At 36.8% G+C, this 17,893-nt stretch overlaps 4 protein-coding genes across 8 annotated transcripts in view; all 4 read left to right on the forward strand.

Annotated features, from left to right (window-relative positions):
• LOC145523729 (olfactory receptor 2A14-like) overlaps positions 1 to 17,893 on the forward strand; it is a 350,514-nt gene that overhangs the window by 294,518 nt on the left and 38,103 nt on the right. For all 4 annotated transcript variants that reach the window (XM_081534513.1, XM_081534512.1, XM_081534514.1 and 1 more), the window contains one exon: positions 10,178 to 10,279. The gene's annotated coding sequence lies outside the window, so the exon portion shown is untranslated. The remainder of the gene's footprint in view (positions 1 to 10,177; positions 10,280 to 17,893) is intronic.
• The window catches only part of OR2A7 (olfactory receptor family 2 subfamily A member 7), a 343,842-nt gene that overhangs the window by 137,312 nt on the left and 188,637 nt on the right, over positions 1 to 17,893 (forward strand). The window lies entirely within an intron of this gene.
• Positions 1 to 17,893, forward strand: part of LOC145523730 (olfactory receptor 2A12-like) — a 231,101-nt gene that overhangs the window by 137,312 nt on the left and 75,896 nt on the right. The gene's annotated exons all lie outside the window — the stretch shown is intronic.
• On the forward strand, positions 4,878 to 5,807 carry LOC145523736 (olfactory receptor 2A25-like). The gene has a single exon (XM_081534523.1). The coding sequence runs from the start codon at positions 4,878 to 4,880 to the stop codon at positions 5,805 to 5,807; it is 930 nt and encodes a 309-aa protein (XP_081390649.1).

Genomic DNA, 17,893 nt, shown 5'->3' on the forward strand with positions numbered 1-17,893 from the left:
ACTAAATAAATCAGTCTCTGGTGATGGGTCCTAAGTGTCAGTATTTTTTAAGGCTCCCCAGGTACAAGATTTGAGAACCATGACTTTAATGAGAATATATATCACATTAATATCAGTATAAAAATGGCAAGAATCAAATGTATTAAAAAAACCCTTTAGATTTTCAAAAAATCAACACCACTAGAACTATACATTTACCACTATACATTTAAAATTAACAAAGAGATAAGACAAATATTTGGAAACCAAAAATATACTTCTGCATAATTTATGTTTTATTGACAATGTTAATGATAAAATTTCTGGATAACAAGATGTATAACTAAAATGGTATTATAAAGTGCAAATTATTTTTAAAAACCACACTTAATGATCAACTCAGGAATATACAATGACCAAGAATTAAAATAAAGAGAGGGTATAATTTATTTAAGAGCAGACTTTACTTATTTTTTTTTTTTTAATAAATTTATTTATTTTAGTTGGGGGCTAATTACTTTACAATATTGTAGTGGTTTTTGCCATACATTGACATGAATCAGCCATGGGTTTACATGTGTTCCCCATCCTGAACCCCCCCCACCTCCCTCCCCATCCCATCCCTCTGGGTCATCCCATTGCCCCAGCCCTGAGCATTTGTCTCATGCATCGAACCTGGAATGGTGTTCTGTTTCACATATGATAATATACATGTTTCAATGCTATTCTCCCAGAACGTCCCACCCTCACCTTCTCCCTCAGAGTCCATAAGACTGTTCTATGCATCTGTGTCTCTTATTCTGTCTCGCATATAGGGTTATCGTTCCCATCTTTCAAATTCCGTATATATGCATTAGTATACTGTATTGATGTTTTTCTTTCTGGCTTACTTCACTCTGTATAATGGGCTCCATTTTCATCCATCTCAATAGAACTGATTCAAATGTATTCTTTTTAATGGCTGAGTAATATTCCATTGTGTATATGTACCACAGCTTCCTTATCCATTCGAAGAGCAGACTTTACTTATAAAATAAGGAATTATAAAGATCATTAAAATAAAAACCTAGTTACAAATGCCACTAAAATAGGTAAGATTGATGACAAAATAGGGAAAAGTTCTATATATACAATATTAGTAATAAAACATAATATGACCCCAAATAAAAAATTTTTAAATGATAATATAGGGAGCAGCCTCTTTGCAATATGTGAGGGTATAATTTAGACTCTTGTCACCAATAAGCCTTTAACTGAATAGATTTGATGAGGAAAATCCTATTTTCCTACCTACATACCTACTGCAGGTCATCACTCTCAGGGTAAAAGATAATTGGCCTGTTATTTTCTTAATTTGTTTCTGTGTACACTAAAACAGCTCTAATTTAGGAAATTATATTCTACCTACTTTATTATTTGAATATAGGAATGATGTTGTTCAGTCGTGTCTGACTCTTTGCCACCCCATGGACTATGGCTTGCCGTCTCTTCTGTCCATGGGATGAATACTGGAGTGAGTTGCTATTTCCTACTCTAGGGTATCTTTCCGACCCAGGGATTGAACCCAAGTCTCCTACCTTGCAGGCAGATTCTTTATCACTGTGCCAGCTGGGTAGCCCATGGTGACTTGAGGTCAGTTAATTTCCATTTCAGGAAGAAGAGAAAATGATAGTAGTTACAGACCTAGGGGAACCTTGGTCTTTCTTCCCACAACTCCCTGGGCTCAGAATCTGTGGAAAATAAAGAACAGGATTTAACAAGTCCCACTGGGATACCTTATCCTCTTTCTTGACTCCTTGACATATTCTCTATAGCTTCTGTAGGTCCTGCTACCTGATCTCACTGTATGAATTGCATTCCTTGTGGTGATGATGGAAAAAATATACGGGGTATGTGTTCAGGTCAGGCGTGATATAACTCAAACAGTACTAGAGAGGATGTGAATAATATATGAGTCTCATGTGCCCTAAATACTACTTAATGTATTTGGTGGGTTAAAGAAGGGGGAAATATCAGAGTTCTTGAAACCACAAATGAGTACAGCCCTCGAGAGCCCCCTTTCCCTCGAAGAAACAGGTGGTGGTGTGCAGTGGATCTTTATCTCTCCCCTACATCAAACTTTCAGAAGTGTATTTAAGGGTAGTTGAGCTAGGAGAAAATAAAATCATCTCTTTTGAGAGATATCCTGTTGCCTCTATGGAGACAGTTTCTTTTCTCAGATAATCCTTGGAAGAAAAGAATTTCAACATTGATTTACAGATGCTATTTATTATATTCTATGGGTGTACTTTCACTTTACCCAATTCATGCTCATCTTGTCTTCTCATATTTAGGTGTGAATTTGAAGTAAGTTTGTTATATTATCTAGTCTTTGTTCATTATATAATTTCATATAGATTGTAATGAAAAATCACAGTTTTAAATGTAGTTGTTATTATCTGCTAATAGCAAATTTCTTCTAACAGATAGCTAATAGGAAAATTTTAAAGTTATCATCTCTTTTAGAAACAACGAATATAGGTTATTACTTTGATGCATTTAGTGTTGAATTTCTTATTTAAACTATAAGATAAATGGCTATTTGAGAGATTTCCTTACAAACCTTCCTATCACCTCATGAAATTAAGTAGTGTCTTCATGAAATAATGGGCTAAATTGACTACAAAATGAGTTTGTTACAGGTGAGTGTCCTGAAGGTTTTATTTTTAGCATGAACTTTATTTTGTTGAGTCATTAAATATGAGAATTTTCATCTTTGTGAGTTCTTTTAACAGTCTTATCATTCCAAGCAGGTTGTATACACCAGCAGTCAAGGACTATCTTGTATATACTTATCTGAAACATGTAGCAAGACATAGGATGTGTTCAGTAAATATCTGTGGATTTTATGTTTTGTGTTTTAGCTACTTGCAGATAGGAGGAAGATGAGGTGCCACTCTATAGTTCTTCAACTTTAGTTTCTTGTGTACTTTAGTATGTGACATTTTACAAACAGCATTGCTAACTTAAGTGGCCCCAAGTATTGCAAGCAAGTTGAAGTGAAAATGGTTAACACTTTTCTACACATTGAAGGCCAGTGAATCCTATAGTTGGAAAAGACCTCAGCATAACACAAGGAATCCCATCTTGAACAGATGATTAATCAATCTTTGATTTAAAACATTCACTGACATCAAGTTCAGTCCTAGTATAACAACCATTTTTCAAGGAAGTGATTCTAATTGTTATAAAGTTACTTCTTAGTAAGACAAAATCATCATCTCCCAGTAATTTCTACTTTGAATTTTGATTCTCCCTTTGAAGCAGGGTGAAAGTTTATCAACTTTTGTTTATGAAGCCTTTCAAACATTAACTTATCAGAAAATTTTAATGGGGACTTATAGAGAAGAACTGAATTAGGAATTTTTTTAGATTCATATTTTAGTGAAATTCAGATGGATTCTGGACTGATGAAGGCTGTAGAGTCAGACAAGCAAGAAAACAGACAGTGGTTTAAAAGTCACTAGGGTTCAAACCTACTCTATTGTGAAATGATTTTTAAAAATTTGATAAGCTACAACAAACTAAAGATTCATGATAAACAATAACTTTTACATTAGAGTTGAGAAGGTATAAAATATGTAAAAGGTTCTGTGACGATGACTCTACAGTTAGGGCTTTAGCCCTAGCCTTGGATATAGATCAATATTTTTTAAGTCCTAGGTTACAGCCCATCATGAAATCATTCAAACAGCATTTTTACTAATGAAATAGAATGGAATAATATAGAAAAGAAAATACCAAGTACACTGCACATAGTGGAGATTCAAAATATATATATGTGTGTATATATATATACATATATATATATTTATGCATATATGTTCCTAGCAGATGTTTTACTGTAGGATATGGTGAAAATATTGGGAAAAACTCAAGTATAGATATATGTATGTGTATATATAGAAACACACACATATGTATAAACACATGAATGTGGTATATATGTCTGTGTATATATGTGTATGTGTGTAAACATACTTAAAGATATAGAATATAAATATCCATATAGAATATAAGAGGGGTGGCAGGGGTAATGTAATGATCATGAGACAGTGCGATCAGAATACCCATTGTGGGTACAAAAATCAAAAGACAAAGGTCAATACTTTAAATATAACTGAAGTTGTAACAAACTGCTCACCTTGCTCTCAAATTAATTGTGTTATGCTATCAGTAAAGATCACAAGCCCACAAGTAAGTCACTTATGAAAGGCACAGATTTGTGAGACAACCTCATAGATGAATCACTGACATGTTCCTTATTCTTCTTCCTTCCTTCATATATAGATGTAAAGAGAGTAGTGCAGATTTACATACAGGTATATATGTACACCGGAGAAGGCAATGGCAACCCACTCCAGTACTCTTGCCTGGAGAATCCCATGGACGGAGGAGCCTGTCGGCTGTAGTCCATGGGGTCACACAGAGTCGGACACAACTGAAGCAACTTAGCAGCAGCAGCAGCATATATGTACACAGCAGCACAGGAGTCCACGCGGGCAAACATCTGATATAATCAGCACAGACTGAGAAAAACTCCACTGCTCTGAAGGCAATTTAAGTATTAATATATTTTGAGCTGTGATAAAAGTTGGTTTGGGAATAAAGATTTATTGAATACTTTAACAGAATACTAAGATTTCCGAATACTAGCATTTAGTATACCATGGTGAAAATGTTTCCTTCTGTCTCATGTGGCTTGCATAGTTTTCATTTATTAAATGACTAACAGGACAAAAATATCATTGAAGATGTTTTATTAGGGAATAAAGAGCGACTGACAAAGATTCAGCATGTTAAAACTCTTCCCTTGGACATTCCGATTTGGCAAGATTCATTGTCTCTTTCACAGGGAAATGGAGGGAAATCAGACCACTGTCACTGAGTTCATCCTACTGGGGTTTCCTCTTGAATCAAGGATGCAGAGGCTCCTCTTTGGGCTCTTCTCCCTGTTCTATGTCCTCACCCTGCTGGGGAACGGGGTCATCCTGGGGCTCATCTCACTGGACTCCAGACTGCACAGCCCCATGTACTTCTTCATCTCACACCTGGCCATCGTTGACATGGCCTATGCCTGCAACACGGTGCCCCAGATGCTGGTCAACCTCCTGAGTCCAGCCAAGCCCATCTCCTTTGCTGGCTGCATCACACAGACCTTTCTCTTCTTGAGTTTCGCCCACACCGAGTGTCTGCTCCTGGTGGTGATGTCCTATGATCGGTATGTGGCCATCTGCCACCCCCTCCGGTATTCTGTTATCATGAGCTGGAGAGTCTGCATCAGCCTGGCAGTGACTTCTTGGGTTTTCGGAGTCCTCCTAGCCCTCGTGCACCTGGTGTTACTCCTACCATTACCCTTCTGTGGGCCCCATGAAGTTAGTCACTTTTTCTGTGAAATCATAGCTGTTCTCAAGCTGGCCTGTGCAGATACCCACATTAATGAGACCATGGTTTTGGCTGGGGCAGTGTCTGTGCTGGTGGGACCGTTCTCCTCAATTGTGGTGTCTTACATTCATATTCTATGTGCCATCCTAAAGATCCGGTCAGGAGAAGGGTGCCAGAAAGCCTTCTCTACTTGCTCATCCCACCTCTGTGTGTTCGGGCTCTTTTATGGCACAGCCATGATCATGTATGTTGGGCCCCGATCTGGGGACTCTAAGGAAGGGAAAAAATACCTTCTGCTATTTCATTGCCTTTTCAATCCCATGCTCAACCCCCTGATCTATAGTCTGAGGAATAAAGAGGTCAAAGCTGCTCTGAAGAGAATGCTTGATAAAGAGAGAAGTTGATGAAAAGCTTAAAGAATAATAAAATGACTGAGTTTAAAGGGACCTAAGTCATCTCGTCCAATAACTACACAGATATCAAAACATACTTTAGAGCATTTTCTTCATCTTCAAGTTTTCCTAAGACTGTCTTCCAAGAAAGCCCAATCTACATTTCTGGCTCTGGTAGTGAAGCTGGTGCTGCACAAGAAAATGAAAATAGTTTCCAAATAACTGCACAGTGTATACGCTTTTAATGTGGTCATGTGAAATATTCTGAATAAGAGGAAATAAGTGTGTATATTTTTTGCTCTGTAATCAGAACTTATAGACAAAATGTTACGGAATAAAGCAAGGTATTTGTAGAATATTTAAGATAAAGGAGTTGCGAGAGATTAACAACATAGTAGTTAAATATTTTAAATTCAGCAACTATCATCTCTTTCAAAAATTGGTTTACATGTGAAATATTTCTTTACATTCTCATGATAGTGATGTTTCCTAAGGCATAACCAACTTAAATGAAGTAGAGCATGAGCAGTGGCTTCAAGTGAAGGAGAATTAAGACCACAGCTGTGATGCAACTAAGAGCAACAGGAAAACACCACATGATGTCATGCGAATAGATATATAGACACACCAGAGCTTTCTCAGCCAGTTTTTTCTCTACTTGTGGAGTGTGGGTGGCAATCCATGGACTGTGGAGGTGAGAGAAGAGAGCAGAATGGAAGTAACAAAGTCCTGGAAAGAACTCTCTTTTTTCCTCATTGGCTTGGTCATGGGAAATGACCAAATGACCTTGTCTCTTATGGGAAATGATCAAAATTTGGAGAAAACACCCTAGCAAATAAGAACACACTGTAATTGTGAAGATTAATTAACCAGGGATATTAGAGCTATAACTTAGCAGAAATCATTTGATTTTAAATTGATATTTGAGTAAGTTAAATAGCCGTTTTAATCAAGCATGAAATCCTAACACTTCATTATGAAGTGTTAGAAAATAGTTAAGAAGTAATGGAAAAGGATATATAGAGAGGCTTTTTTTGTTTTCATCCCTTTCTTCAAATTACATACTTAATTAAACCTTCTAAATATTTAAACTGTATATAAAGGAATTATTCAAATTTTAAAATAAGCTTTTTTGTGAAAAAGTGTTTTTGAAGATGAAAACATATGAACTTCTCTCTTATAAAAGAGCCCTTTTTAAGGATATCTTTTATGAAGGCATTTTATCCATACCCCAAAAATGGTTTAAAAATATTCATATTTTGAGTTCAGCTAGAGCTTGGTTTTTACAAAAGTCTTTCAATTGCTAAGTGCGCAACTTATCTAAATTCTTTGAAATTTAGTTTTAATATGTGCAAAAAGTTCACTGATACTAAGCTCACAGGTTTGTTGTGAAGAGAAAATACTGTATGCAAAATGCTTATCAGAATCCATGACTCATAGTGAGAGCTCAGCAAATGGTATTAATATCATCTACAACATAAACCTAGCATATATTTAAAGAACAAGACCTATAACCTATAAATAAGACAGTAGCAATTTAGATTTTCCACTGTACTAGAAAGAAGCAGGAATATTACAAAATTTAGCCTTTTACCTGATGCAAAATAATTTATGAAGTCAATGACTCATAATGTCTTTACTTTGCAATCTTAATTCTCTAAAGATATGATGAGTAGTTAAAAATACATGAATAAAATACAAGTCAAAATTGCTAAAATTCATTCACATGTGGGTATACTCACACACACATTTTGTGCTGTTAGGTCTGGAAATGAAACCATGAAAAGAATACATTTTCTACTATGACTTTATTCATTATCTAGTGGGGATAACCACAGAAATATAAATGAAATTAACCTTTACCACATACTAAATTAGTTACTGAGCCCGGCAGAGGCTAATGATAATGTAGCTCAGGAAAGTATAACTCACTTAGAGTGAGAGTGGCTAAGAAAGATTTCCAGGAGAATATCATCTTAAAGGATGAGTGAGAGCTAACGGGAAGTATGAGGCGGCATGGCAGAAATATGTATCCTGCCTAATGGGTAGAAGGAGCAAAAGCCCAAAGGGAGTAAGCGACATGTATGGGGTGGGGGAAACTCCAAAGCTCAGGGTGTTTTGACAGAAAAACACAAAGCAAGGATTAATGAGAAGCAAGGTTGGAGAGAAAACAGCATGGAAACCCTCCTATTCCAAGCTATTGATCCAGAAAATATGTCCTGTGTGAAATGTGAAGCCATTAAAGGGTTGTAAGTATGAAAATATCAAGTAGACAGACCTTAATTTGGGCTAGTTCTAGGGCTGTATGGAGCAAGGATTTGAGGTATCCAAACTGGTATCAGAGAAATCAGCTTAAAAGCTACTATTAGTCCAGGTAAGAAATGCTGGCTAGATGATGGCCTGGAGAAATACACATAGGTTAGAGTGGTAGTGATGGACCTGAGAGATAAGAAGGGAAAATATTGTTGCTGTTGTTCAGTCTCTCAGTCTTGTCCGACTCTTTGCAACCACATGAACTGCAGCGCACCAGGCTTCCCCGTCCTTCACTATCTCCTGGAGTTTGCTCAAACTCATGTCCATTGAATTTGATGACGCTCTGTCACTTCCTTCTCCTCCTGCCTTCAATCTTTCCCAGCATCAGGGTCTTTTCCATTGAGTCAGCTCTTCACATCAGGTGGCCCAAGTATGGGAGCTTCAGCTTCAGCATCAGTCCTTCCAATGAATATTCAGGGTTGATTTCCTTTGGATTGATTGGTTTGATCTCCTTGCTGTCCAAGAGACTCTCAAGAGTCTTCTCCAGCACCATAATTCAAAAGCAATAATTCTTAGGCACTCAGCTTTCTTTATGGTCCAACTCTCACATCCAGACATGACTACTGGAAAAACCATAGCTTTGACTAGATGGACCTTTGTCGGCAAAGCAGACCTTTCTCTGCTTTTCAATATGCTGTCTAGGTTGGTCATAGCTTTTCTTCCAAGGAGCAAGAGTCTTTTCATTTCATGGCTGCTGTGATTTTGGAGCCAAAGAAAATAAAGTCTCTCACTGTTTCCATTGTTTCCCCATCTATTAGCCTTGAAGTGATGGGACCGGATGCCATGATCTTAGTTTTCTGAATGTTGTGTTTTAAGCCAGTGTTTTTACTCTCCTCTTTCACTTTCATCAAGAGCTCTTTAGTTCCTCTTCGCTTTCTGCCATGAAGATGGTGTCATCTGCATATCTGAGGTTATTGATATTTCTCCCAGCAATCTTGATTTCAGTTTGTGCTTCATCCAATCCAGCATTTTGCATAATGTACTCTGCATGTAAGTTAAATAAGCAAGGTGACAAAATACAGCCTTGGCATACTCCTTTCCCAATTTGGAACCAGTCCATTGTTCCATGTCTGGCTCTAACTTGCTTCTTGACCTGCAAACAGATTTCTCAGGAGGCAGGTAAAATTATTTAAGTCCCTGCCAGAGGCAGCAAGGGTCCAGGAGAGCTGTCTCACTGCTCCTGGATCCAGACACAACAGTTCTTGAGCGCTTATCTCTCCTTGCTCAACCTTATGTGATGTTTTTATGCAGTTGCTTTGCACATTGTTCTCCAGCCAGAAATACTAATGGGAAATGTTAGGAAAATACTCATTTATTTTGAAATTTATTCTCATTGTATCCAACAACCCCGTGTCTGTGATTTCAAGCCAGAATGGGAAACTCAGGATATACGTACATCTGACCAACAATGTTTTCTTACCTGTCTTCCTTTCCCTTATATTTCAGTGGGACCAAAAGAACAGGGTTTCTTCCTCTCTGAAAACAGAGAATCCTCTTACATCTTAGGCTGGATTCTCTCTGCCACTAGATTTTTGCAACTTCAGTGGCTCCATTATCCTGGGTTCTCCAAAATAAAACCTTATGTATGTAAGAAAGTGTTAGTCAGTCAGTCATTTCTCACTCTGTGACCCCATGAACCGTAGCCCACCAGGCTCCTCCGTCCATGGAATTCTCCAGGCAAGAGTACTGCCGTGGATAGCCATCCCCTTCTCCATGAGATCTCCCTGACCCAGGGATCAAACCAAGGTCTCCCCATTGCAGACAGATTCCTTACCATCTGAGCCACCAGGGAAGCACCAACATTGAAAGATAAATAAGGAAAAAGAGGAGTGAGACAAAAGAGTAGGGAGAGGAAGTTCAAGGGTGCTTTACTGACGCTGGCATTACTTCTCGGTTTTAGAAACAACTAATTGTCCTACCTCATGGGATTGTCTTATGAGAAGCCTTATGAAATATATGTCTTAGAACAGTCCATCCAAGAACAGATGAGTGAACAACTTAATTGCTTGATTCTCTCACTGATAAATGTGTGTCTCACTCCATGGGGTATTAATTATCCTACCTTATAGGTTATGCGCACATCATGGTCACCAAGAAGTCCAGTGTGACTTTCTCCAGGGACAAAGGAAAACCTTGGCCCAGGAAGCAAGAGGCATGCAAAGTTACATGAGGTGAGGTGCTATTGTGTTTTTCTCAGTGAAGCCAATCAGGTTAGCCCAGAGTTAGTCACATGGATGGCTGAGGTAGGATAAGTGGACAAAGATTCCAGAGAGCTCAGACTGAGAGATGTGAGGAAGTGAGAGAATGATATCTGCCACAAGGGTTAAGTCCCAGGGAACTAAGTCTTGATTTATCCATGAAACACAATGATTTTAGAGAGAGTCTACTATGTTTTTTGACTTTTATATTGGTATGGACTTTTTTTGACTACTTTTATGACTGCTATATTGGTATGGACTCAAAATATTTATTTTAGCTGTCAAAATAAGAATATGGAATGACTGAGAATATGACAGGCTTGTCCATTATAGTTTGTATAGAATGTACTTGTGTGTTTAAAGTTACAATGAGTTGATACAAACTATATTGATAAATTTATCAATTTAGAGCTTTTTGGAGGAATTTGTGTTCATTTTTCTGAATCAGTAGTGAAAACACAACATCACAATTATCTAGCAGCAACGAAGTTCAGTAAAACTGCATGATAATGTATTCACAACTACTACATGATAATGTATTCAAAACTACATGATAATGGTAAGAAAAAGAAAGAAAAAAGAAGGAAGGTAAGAAAGCTTCCTTAGAAAACAAACTACCCTTCAGTTAAATTTCAGTATTCATTATCAAGCTTTCAGTTTTTACCTCTGTCTCTCCTCTAAATAAAGCTTTTTAACAACTAAGTTAAAGCTGTTTAACAGCTAAGTTTTTGAAGTGTTTCAAGAGCTTGAAGTAGAAAAACAAAAACTTGACTAGAACACAAAATTTAAGCTGTTCTTTAAGCATCTTCATAACACTTTAAAATTAATTTCCCAAATTATCATCATTCATATGAAAAATATAAATAATAATAAATGTTAAAGTTAAAAAGAGATACAATTATCTGTAATTAATATTGATGACTTTTTCAATTTTATTCTCTCTTTATGACAAGGCCTTAAGAAAATAGGTAATACTATTGTGTGTTCATAGGAGCCTAAAGCCCTATATCTTTCTTCAGGGAAATTTGATACAAAGAGATGAATGCTGTTAGTTTCAATCCAATAATTCCAATTTAAAGAATTTATCTGAGGACATAATTATGTGAGCAAAGATGCCTCATTGTAGCGGTACTTATAGTAGCTAAAAGACTGGAAACATCCAAAGTTTATACTATTAGGAGATAGATAAAACATGTACTTGTATGGGACATGCATTCAAAAGAATATATTCTTAAAAATTAACCTTTATCATATATGTATTGACTTGTAATATTTTTATTAAATTCATATTAAATGAAAAAAAGATCACCAATGCCATTCATATAATATGCATTTTTTGAGAGTAAATTCACATAAAGAAAATATTGTCTTAACCTGAATTTTTAAGTCCAAGTATGAGTATATATTAACTATATAATGAAGAAATAGAACGTTTTAGAAAGTATAGTTTTAAAAATGGAAAATCTATAATATGAAACACTTAAATTAAGGTTTGTAAACAATCTGATCATGTAGAGACAGGAAAAATTATGCACTGGAAAAATTGGGGAATACAAGAATCTGATGGGTAAATAAAAGAAACTGGAAAATGGAAATGGTGAAAATACTATGAAATAACACTTAAGTGGAGAAATTGGAATAGAAAATGTAGAATTGGCAATTCTCAGAAATAATATCTTCAAAATTTGTTTTATTCCTATTTTATCTTTTTCTTCATTAGTATATGTTAGAATTTTTACCATATTCCCATATGTCTTTCAGACTCAGCTCCATTTTTCACTACTTTTAATGCTATTGCTTATTAGTTTCTTGTTAATCTTCATATAAGTTCATTGGTCCTGCTTGCTGTTGGAGGCAGTCATCTGTTAAATCTATCCAATGTTTTCTTAATTTAAGATAATACATATTGCTGGTTCAGAATAGATATTTGATTCTTCTTGTAGACTGTAATACTTCAGTGAAATATTGTATTTTTCATTTTTGCTACCTTTGTTTCCCATTTCTTCCATATACATTGTAGTTATTTGGTAACTTTATTTGTAACTTCACTATCTGTATTATGTCTGGGACCTCTACTGTTGACTAATGTACCTCTTGAGCATTGATCATTTCTTCCTGATTTTCAATGGTTAAATGATACATTGTAGAAGCTATCAATTATATTATACTTCTATGAAGATTATTGAGGTTTTTGTGCTTTTCCCCTGAACAAACAATTATATTTGTTGGAGATCACCTTGTTTCTCTTGGGCCTTGGTTTTAGGTTTGTTAATATGGGTCTATTTTATTGTTACTCTTACTCCTTGGACATCATTTTTGCACCTAGATCAAAATCTTTATGAAGATCTCTCCAGGTTGGCTAGTTTATAACTCCAACTTCTTCTGGACATTTTGCAACGTCTGAAATATCTGTTCAGTTATGCTCAGCTCTTCTCACCTCTCAGTCCCTCAGCAACTGTTCCCTGTTAGGTTTTAACATTCATGTGCTTTAGGATTAAGAAATACCTCACAAAAACTCTTGCACAAATTTTGGTGGCTCCTTATCTACAGATCTTTCCTTTTCCAAATATCCCCACAACTCAATTCCTAGCCCTCTTATGCTCCATATCTCCATTTTCGAATACTTCCATCCAATAAGACTGTAGCTTTCTGCTCAGATTCCATTTTTATGGTCATCGCTTAGAAAATGCCTCTAGGAACTAGGCCTCTGGGAATGTGAGCTTAACTGGCAAGTCCTTTTTCTCAAGGATCACAGGTTATACTACTGACTCATTTGAAGCCTAAATTCACCAACAATTATCTTGATAACTTTACCTTGCTCAAAAAAACATTAAATATTATCAAAGAATTTTTTGAAGAATTAATCTTCAGCATGTAACAAATTTTTGTTAAATTCACTAATGATTAAGGCAGCCTGAAAGCCCTTGGAGAGGGTTTACACAAATGCCAATCTGCTCCAGTTAATGTTTTTATTTTTATACTGAGGTCTTTATTAGTAGGAAGGTAAAAACTGGGGCAATACAATCCTGAGCCATATTCCAAAAGAGATGATTATTATTAAATGTCAAGTCATATACCTGAAAGCCAATATTCAGCAAGTTGATTTGTGGCCATTAATCATGCACACCACGTGGTAACATTTCATTATCTGAAAAGTGAGTAATTAGCTACTTTGTACTGAGTTGTGTTCCCTTAAAGTTAATATATAGAAACCATGGCCCAGAGTACATATAAATGTGACTTCTCAGAAATAAGATTTATGGAGGTAATTATATTAATGTGAGGTATTTATAGCGGCCCTAATTCGAAGTGACCAATGTCCTTGAAAGGAGATAGAATATAGACCTAAACAGAGGGAAGACCTTGTGAAGACACAGGGAGGAGACAGTCATCTAGAAACCAGGAAGTGTGGCCTCAGAAGAAACCAAACCTGTCAACACCTTTATCTTTGACTACAAACCCCTAGGACTGTGAGAAAATAAATTTCTATTATCTATGTGGTAGTTAGGTTTTGGAAATCCTAGAAAACTAGGCCATTAGCTCAGAGTTATAAAAGACTCGAATGTTAGCGGAGAACCTATGGACACCCTACTGTCGGCTTTAAATCATCTCTAGATTACTTATAATACCTACTTGCAAGATTGTGTTTGACCTGGCTCATCCCTCTCATTGAGTACTTATAGAGTAGAGTGTTTATGGGAAAGAGTGAGAGGCACTTATTAAGCATCACAGCTGTCGGAGGTACTGATAACAGGCATTACGCATGAAGATATGGTGCCAAACTGTCTGACCAAAACACTTCAGAGGAAAAGCTGAACAATGAGATGGATACAGGTGGCTCTGAAAGGCTCCAGCATGTTCCTGGGAATATAGTGGACCATGCGTATGTGTAGGGATGTCTGCATGTCCAGGACTCTGGGTATCTAAGAAGAAAAAGTGAGAAGGTTCTGAACCCTCACCCCTACCGGACCTTAGGAGTCTGTGCAAGTATAAGAAGTGAAGACTAGTGTGGAGAGATGAACTGCCTGCCTTAGCACTGATATTTTGCTCTCCTGGTGGCCCATCTACTTTCTGGGTTGCTCCTCTTCATTTCCCATATCTAAAAACACTGGCATTTTTCAGGGTTGATTCTTCATATCTATTTTCTATCCACTTTCTATGGACCTCATCAGTCTCAGTGATTACAATACATTATATATGCTTGTGTTGTTGTGCTTAGTCGCTCAGTCATGTCCAACTCTTTGCGACCCCATGGACTGTAGCCTGCCAGGCTCCTCTGTCCATGGAGATTCTGCAGGCAAGAATATTGGAGTGGGTTGCCGCACCCTCCCCCAGGGGATCTTCCCAAGCCAGAGATCAAACCTAGGTCTTCCGTATTGCAGACGATGTCTTTGCTGTCTGAGCCACCAGGGAAGCCCATTATATATGCTGCTAACCCATGAATTATTACCTCAAGCCAGGCCTCTTCCCAAAACGCAGTGGTCCAGAACAGATGTTTGCCTACTGCACACTGGCATGAAACAGTATTGCCTGATGACTTTGTATTTCAAGAGAGTAAGCCCAGTATTCTTAAAGTCACAAAACATGCCCCAATTATAAGAGAATAGAGTTCAATCTTTATGAGTTTCTGAGTAAAAACAATTATTTGTAATGGAAGTTTTTGGTAGTTCATTTCATAATAACACTTTTCAGCAGACGAAGATTGTTCACTCTCCAGGGAGGATTTGGTCCTTTGAGGTGCTGTCTTAACAAGCTCCATGGGGTCCACATGCATCACATCGTGACATTTAAATCATTCCAAAAGGGGATATGGAGGCAGGCATGACTTGAAGATCAAGTACATAATAAGTCTAATTACTTGGAGATTGTTCTATGTGACATAATCCATAATATATGACTTAAGACTTGTTAAATTTTCATACCAAGATCCCTCTGAGTAGGATTACCCCAGCCATTCTTCCTGAGTTCTTATTTCTCTGCTTAAGTAGTTCCACACACACACACACACACGCACACACTCTCTCTCTCTCATGGATTGCAAACCTGGAGCGCAAAGAGGAGAGGGTAGGTTTTGCTCTACTCTGTAGGGAAGACATAGAATGGTGAGAAGATGCTTAGTAATTTGTTCCCTGGACTCGATAGGCATGTCTCTGGGGAGTGGGCTGGTTTTAGGTGATCAGACTCTAAAACCCTCACACCTCGAAGCTCCTGAGCACCCTGAGTCCTGTCCTTCCATCAGGACAGAAAAGGTGTCTGGGACTCCCCATCCACTGCACTAACTCCAGGGAGCAGGTGACTCAGCTCCAGCCGTTCCCCATCTCTGTGAGTTTTCCTCTACATTCAAGTCCAAGTTGAGGAAAAGATCAGAAATAGTTCCAGCCCACAGTTGTACAAATCATTATTTATACACTGGTCAGTGATTTACAGAAGAGGACAGAAGGCTGGCAGAAATCATCAGGTTTAGGAAGAAGAAAAAGGCACTTTTGTGAAGAAGACCCCTTTCTGGCTCTGTACTGGGGTCTCAGAGTCACATATGATCTACACTGACCCACACTGTCTAACCATAGATTCCTCATTCCTCTGACTAGTCCCTCCCAGGTCACAGGGTTCCAGCCTTATTCTCCAGGGGTGGTGGTTCTGATCCCAGGAAAACCCTTAATCAGATCCTAGAGTGGGATTATGTGGCTCCACTGTCACTTACGTTTAGAGGAAAGTATTTGCTGCTGAAAATACGGTAAAACGTTCTACTGTGAAAGCTGTTTCTCCATTTCACCTTTGTTCTGTATCTGGCATCATGTTCAGTAAAAACATTTGCTTTATAAAAACTTTAAAAATTTAGATGCCTTCTTTCTCTCTTTTTCTTAATCACTTTTAAGAAATGGTTGTTAAAAATATTAACCTAAGTGAAAATGTTCTTAAATTTAGAAAATACAAAAAGAAAAGGAAATCCAGTCAGAATGTATACCATTGATATGAGACAATCTTCTTCTTTTGGATTCTGTTTAAGAAATATTGCTACTCTAAGATCCTCTAATTTGTATTCTGGAAGATTTGCCTGTATCTTTTATGTTTAGTTCTAAAACCTACCTGAAATTTATTTTCTATATTATATATGGTAAGGGTCATGTCTTAGTTTTCTTCCTCATGGATAGCCATCCTACCAAGCACTGTTTACTGACAATACCAGTGCCACCTTTGTCTTAGATCAAGCATGTGTGTGTGCGTATTTATGTGTATGTATTCTGAATTTCTGAGTTAACCAAGCTGTTTCATTGGTTTATTTGTTCATCCTTGCCTCAGTACCACTTTGACTTATAGTTGTAGTTTTATAGTACATGATTATAATCAATAAATTCCTTTTATTTCATTTTTTATTCTCAGATATTTTGGCTATCCTTGATCTTTGACATTTTTGTATACAAAATTTAGAATAAGATTATTAATTTCCACAAATAAAGAAAATTTCCTAGAATTCTGATTTGGATTTCATTGAAAGTATAGATGAATTTGGAGAAGTTTAGAATCCTTACAAATTTTCCAATTTTTAAACATCTATATATTTTCATTTTTTGCATTGACTTTGAATCCAGAATATTTATAATTACACTTAATTTCAACAGTTCATCAATAGTTTTTTCTTCATACACAATTGGTATTTTGTATTTTCCATTTAATCTGCCCTTTATTCTTCTTTTTGCCTGTTGCTGACTAGTTATGAGTCAATGTTAAATAGAAGTGTTTTCAGTGGAGCACATTAGGTTTATTTTCTAACTCATAAGAAAAGATTTATTATTTTACCATTAAATATAATTTTTCTGTAAGTTTTGGAGATATTTTTCTCAGATTAAAGATGTTTCTTCCTAGTTGATGTTTGCTAAGTCTTTGTAGGGAATAGATTCTGAATTTTATCTTTTTGGTGGATTTACCTTTTCATTATTATTCTGTAGTAGTTCCCTTGTGTCTATAAATGCTTTGAAGTTATCTCAGTATTGCAACTATCAGATTCTATATGCTCAGACATGTTTTTCCATTATTTCATCTTTAACTTTGGTCTGTGTGTGAGAGAGACAGAGAGAGATGGAGGCAAGGACAGTGATAGAGAGTTTGTATGCTTGTATTTATGTTTAGGTGTTTAGGAAATGGCAACCCACTCCAGTGTTCTTGCCTGGAGAATCCCAGGGATGGGGGAGCCTGGTGGGCTGCCGTCTATGGGGTCGCACAGAGTCGGACATGACTGAAGCGACTTAGCAGCTGCAGCAGCAGCAGTTTAGGTATGACTCTTGAAAGGACTTTGTAACTTGATTTTCTTTTTTGCTTTTGTTATGATTAACTCTATCTTTTAATAGAGAAGGAAATGGCAACCCACTCCAGTATTCTTGCCTGTAAAATCCCATGGGCAGAGGAGCCTGGCAGGCTACAGTTCATGGGGTCACAAAGAGTCAGACACGACTGAGTGACTTCACCTTCACCTATCTTTTAATGTCTTCCATTTATGCATAATGTTTAATTTACATACATAGATATTAGTATCAGCTTAAATTGTGTTTTCTGTTCATTAAAAGATTATTTGCTCCTTTATTTCTCATT

Source organism: Giraffa tippelskirchi, chromosome 10, assembly GCF_054371585.1.
Source record: "Giraffa tippelskirchi isolate mGirTip1 chromosome 10, T2T-mGirTip1v1.2.pri, whole genome shotgun sequence".
In the NCBI taxonomy this organism is placed as follows: domain Eukaryota; kingdom Metazoa; phylum Chordata; class Mammalia; order Artiodactyla; family Giraffidae; genus Giraffa; species Giraffa tippelskirchi.

Excerpts from the sequence above, each read along its gene's own strand:
- LOC145523736 (XM_081534523.1), top strand. The coding sequence starts at position 4,878 with ATGGAGGGAAATCAGACCACTGTCACTGAGTTCATCCTACTGGGGTTT.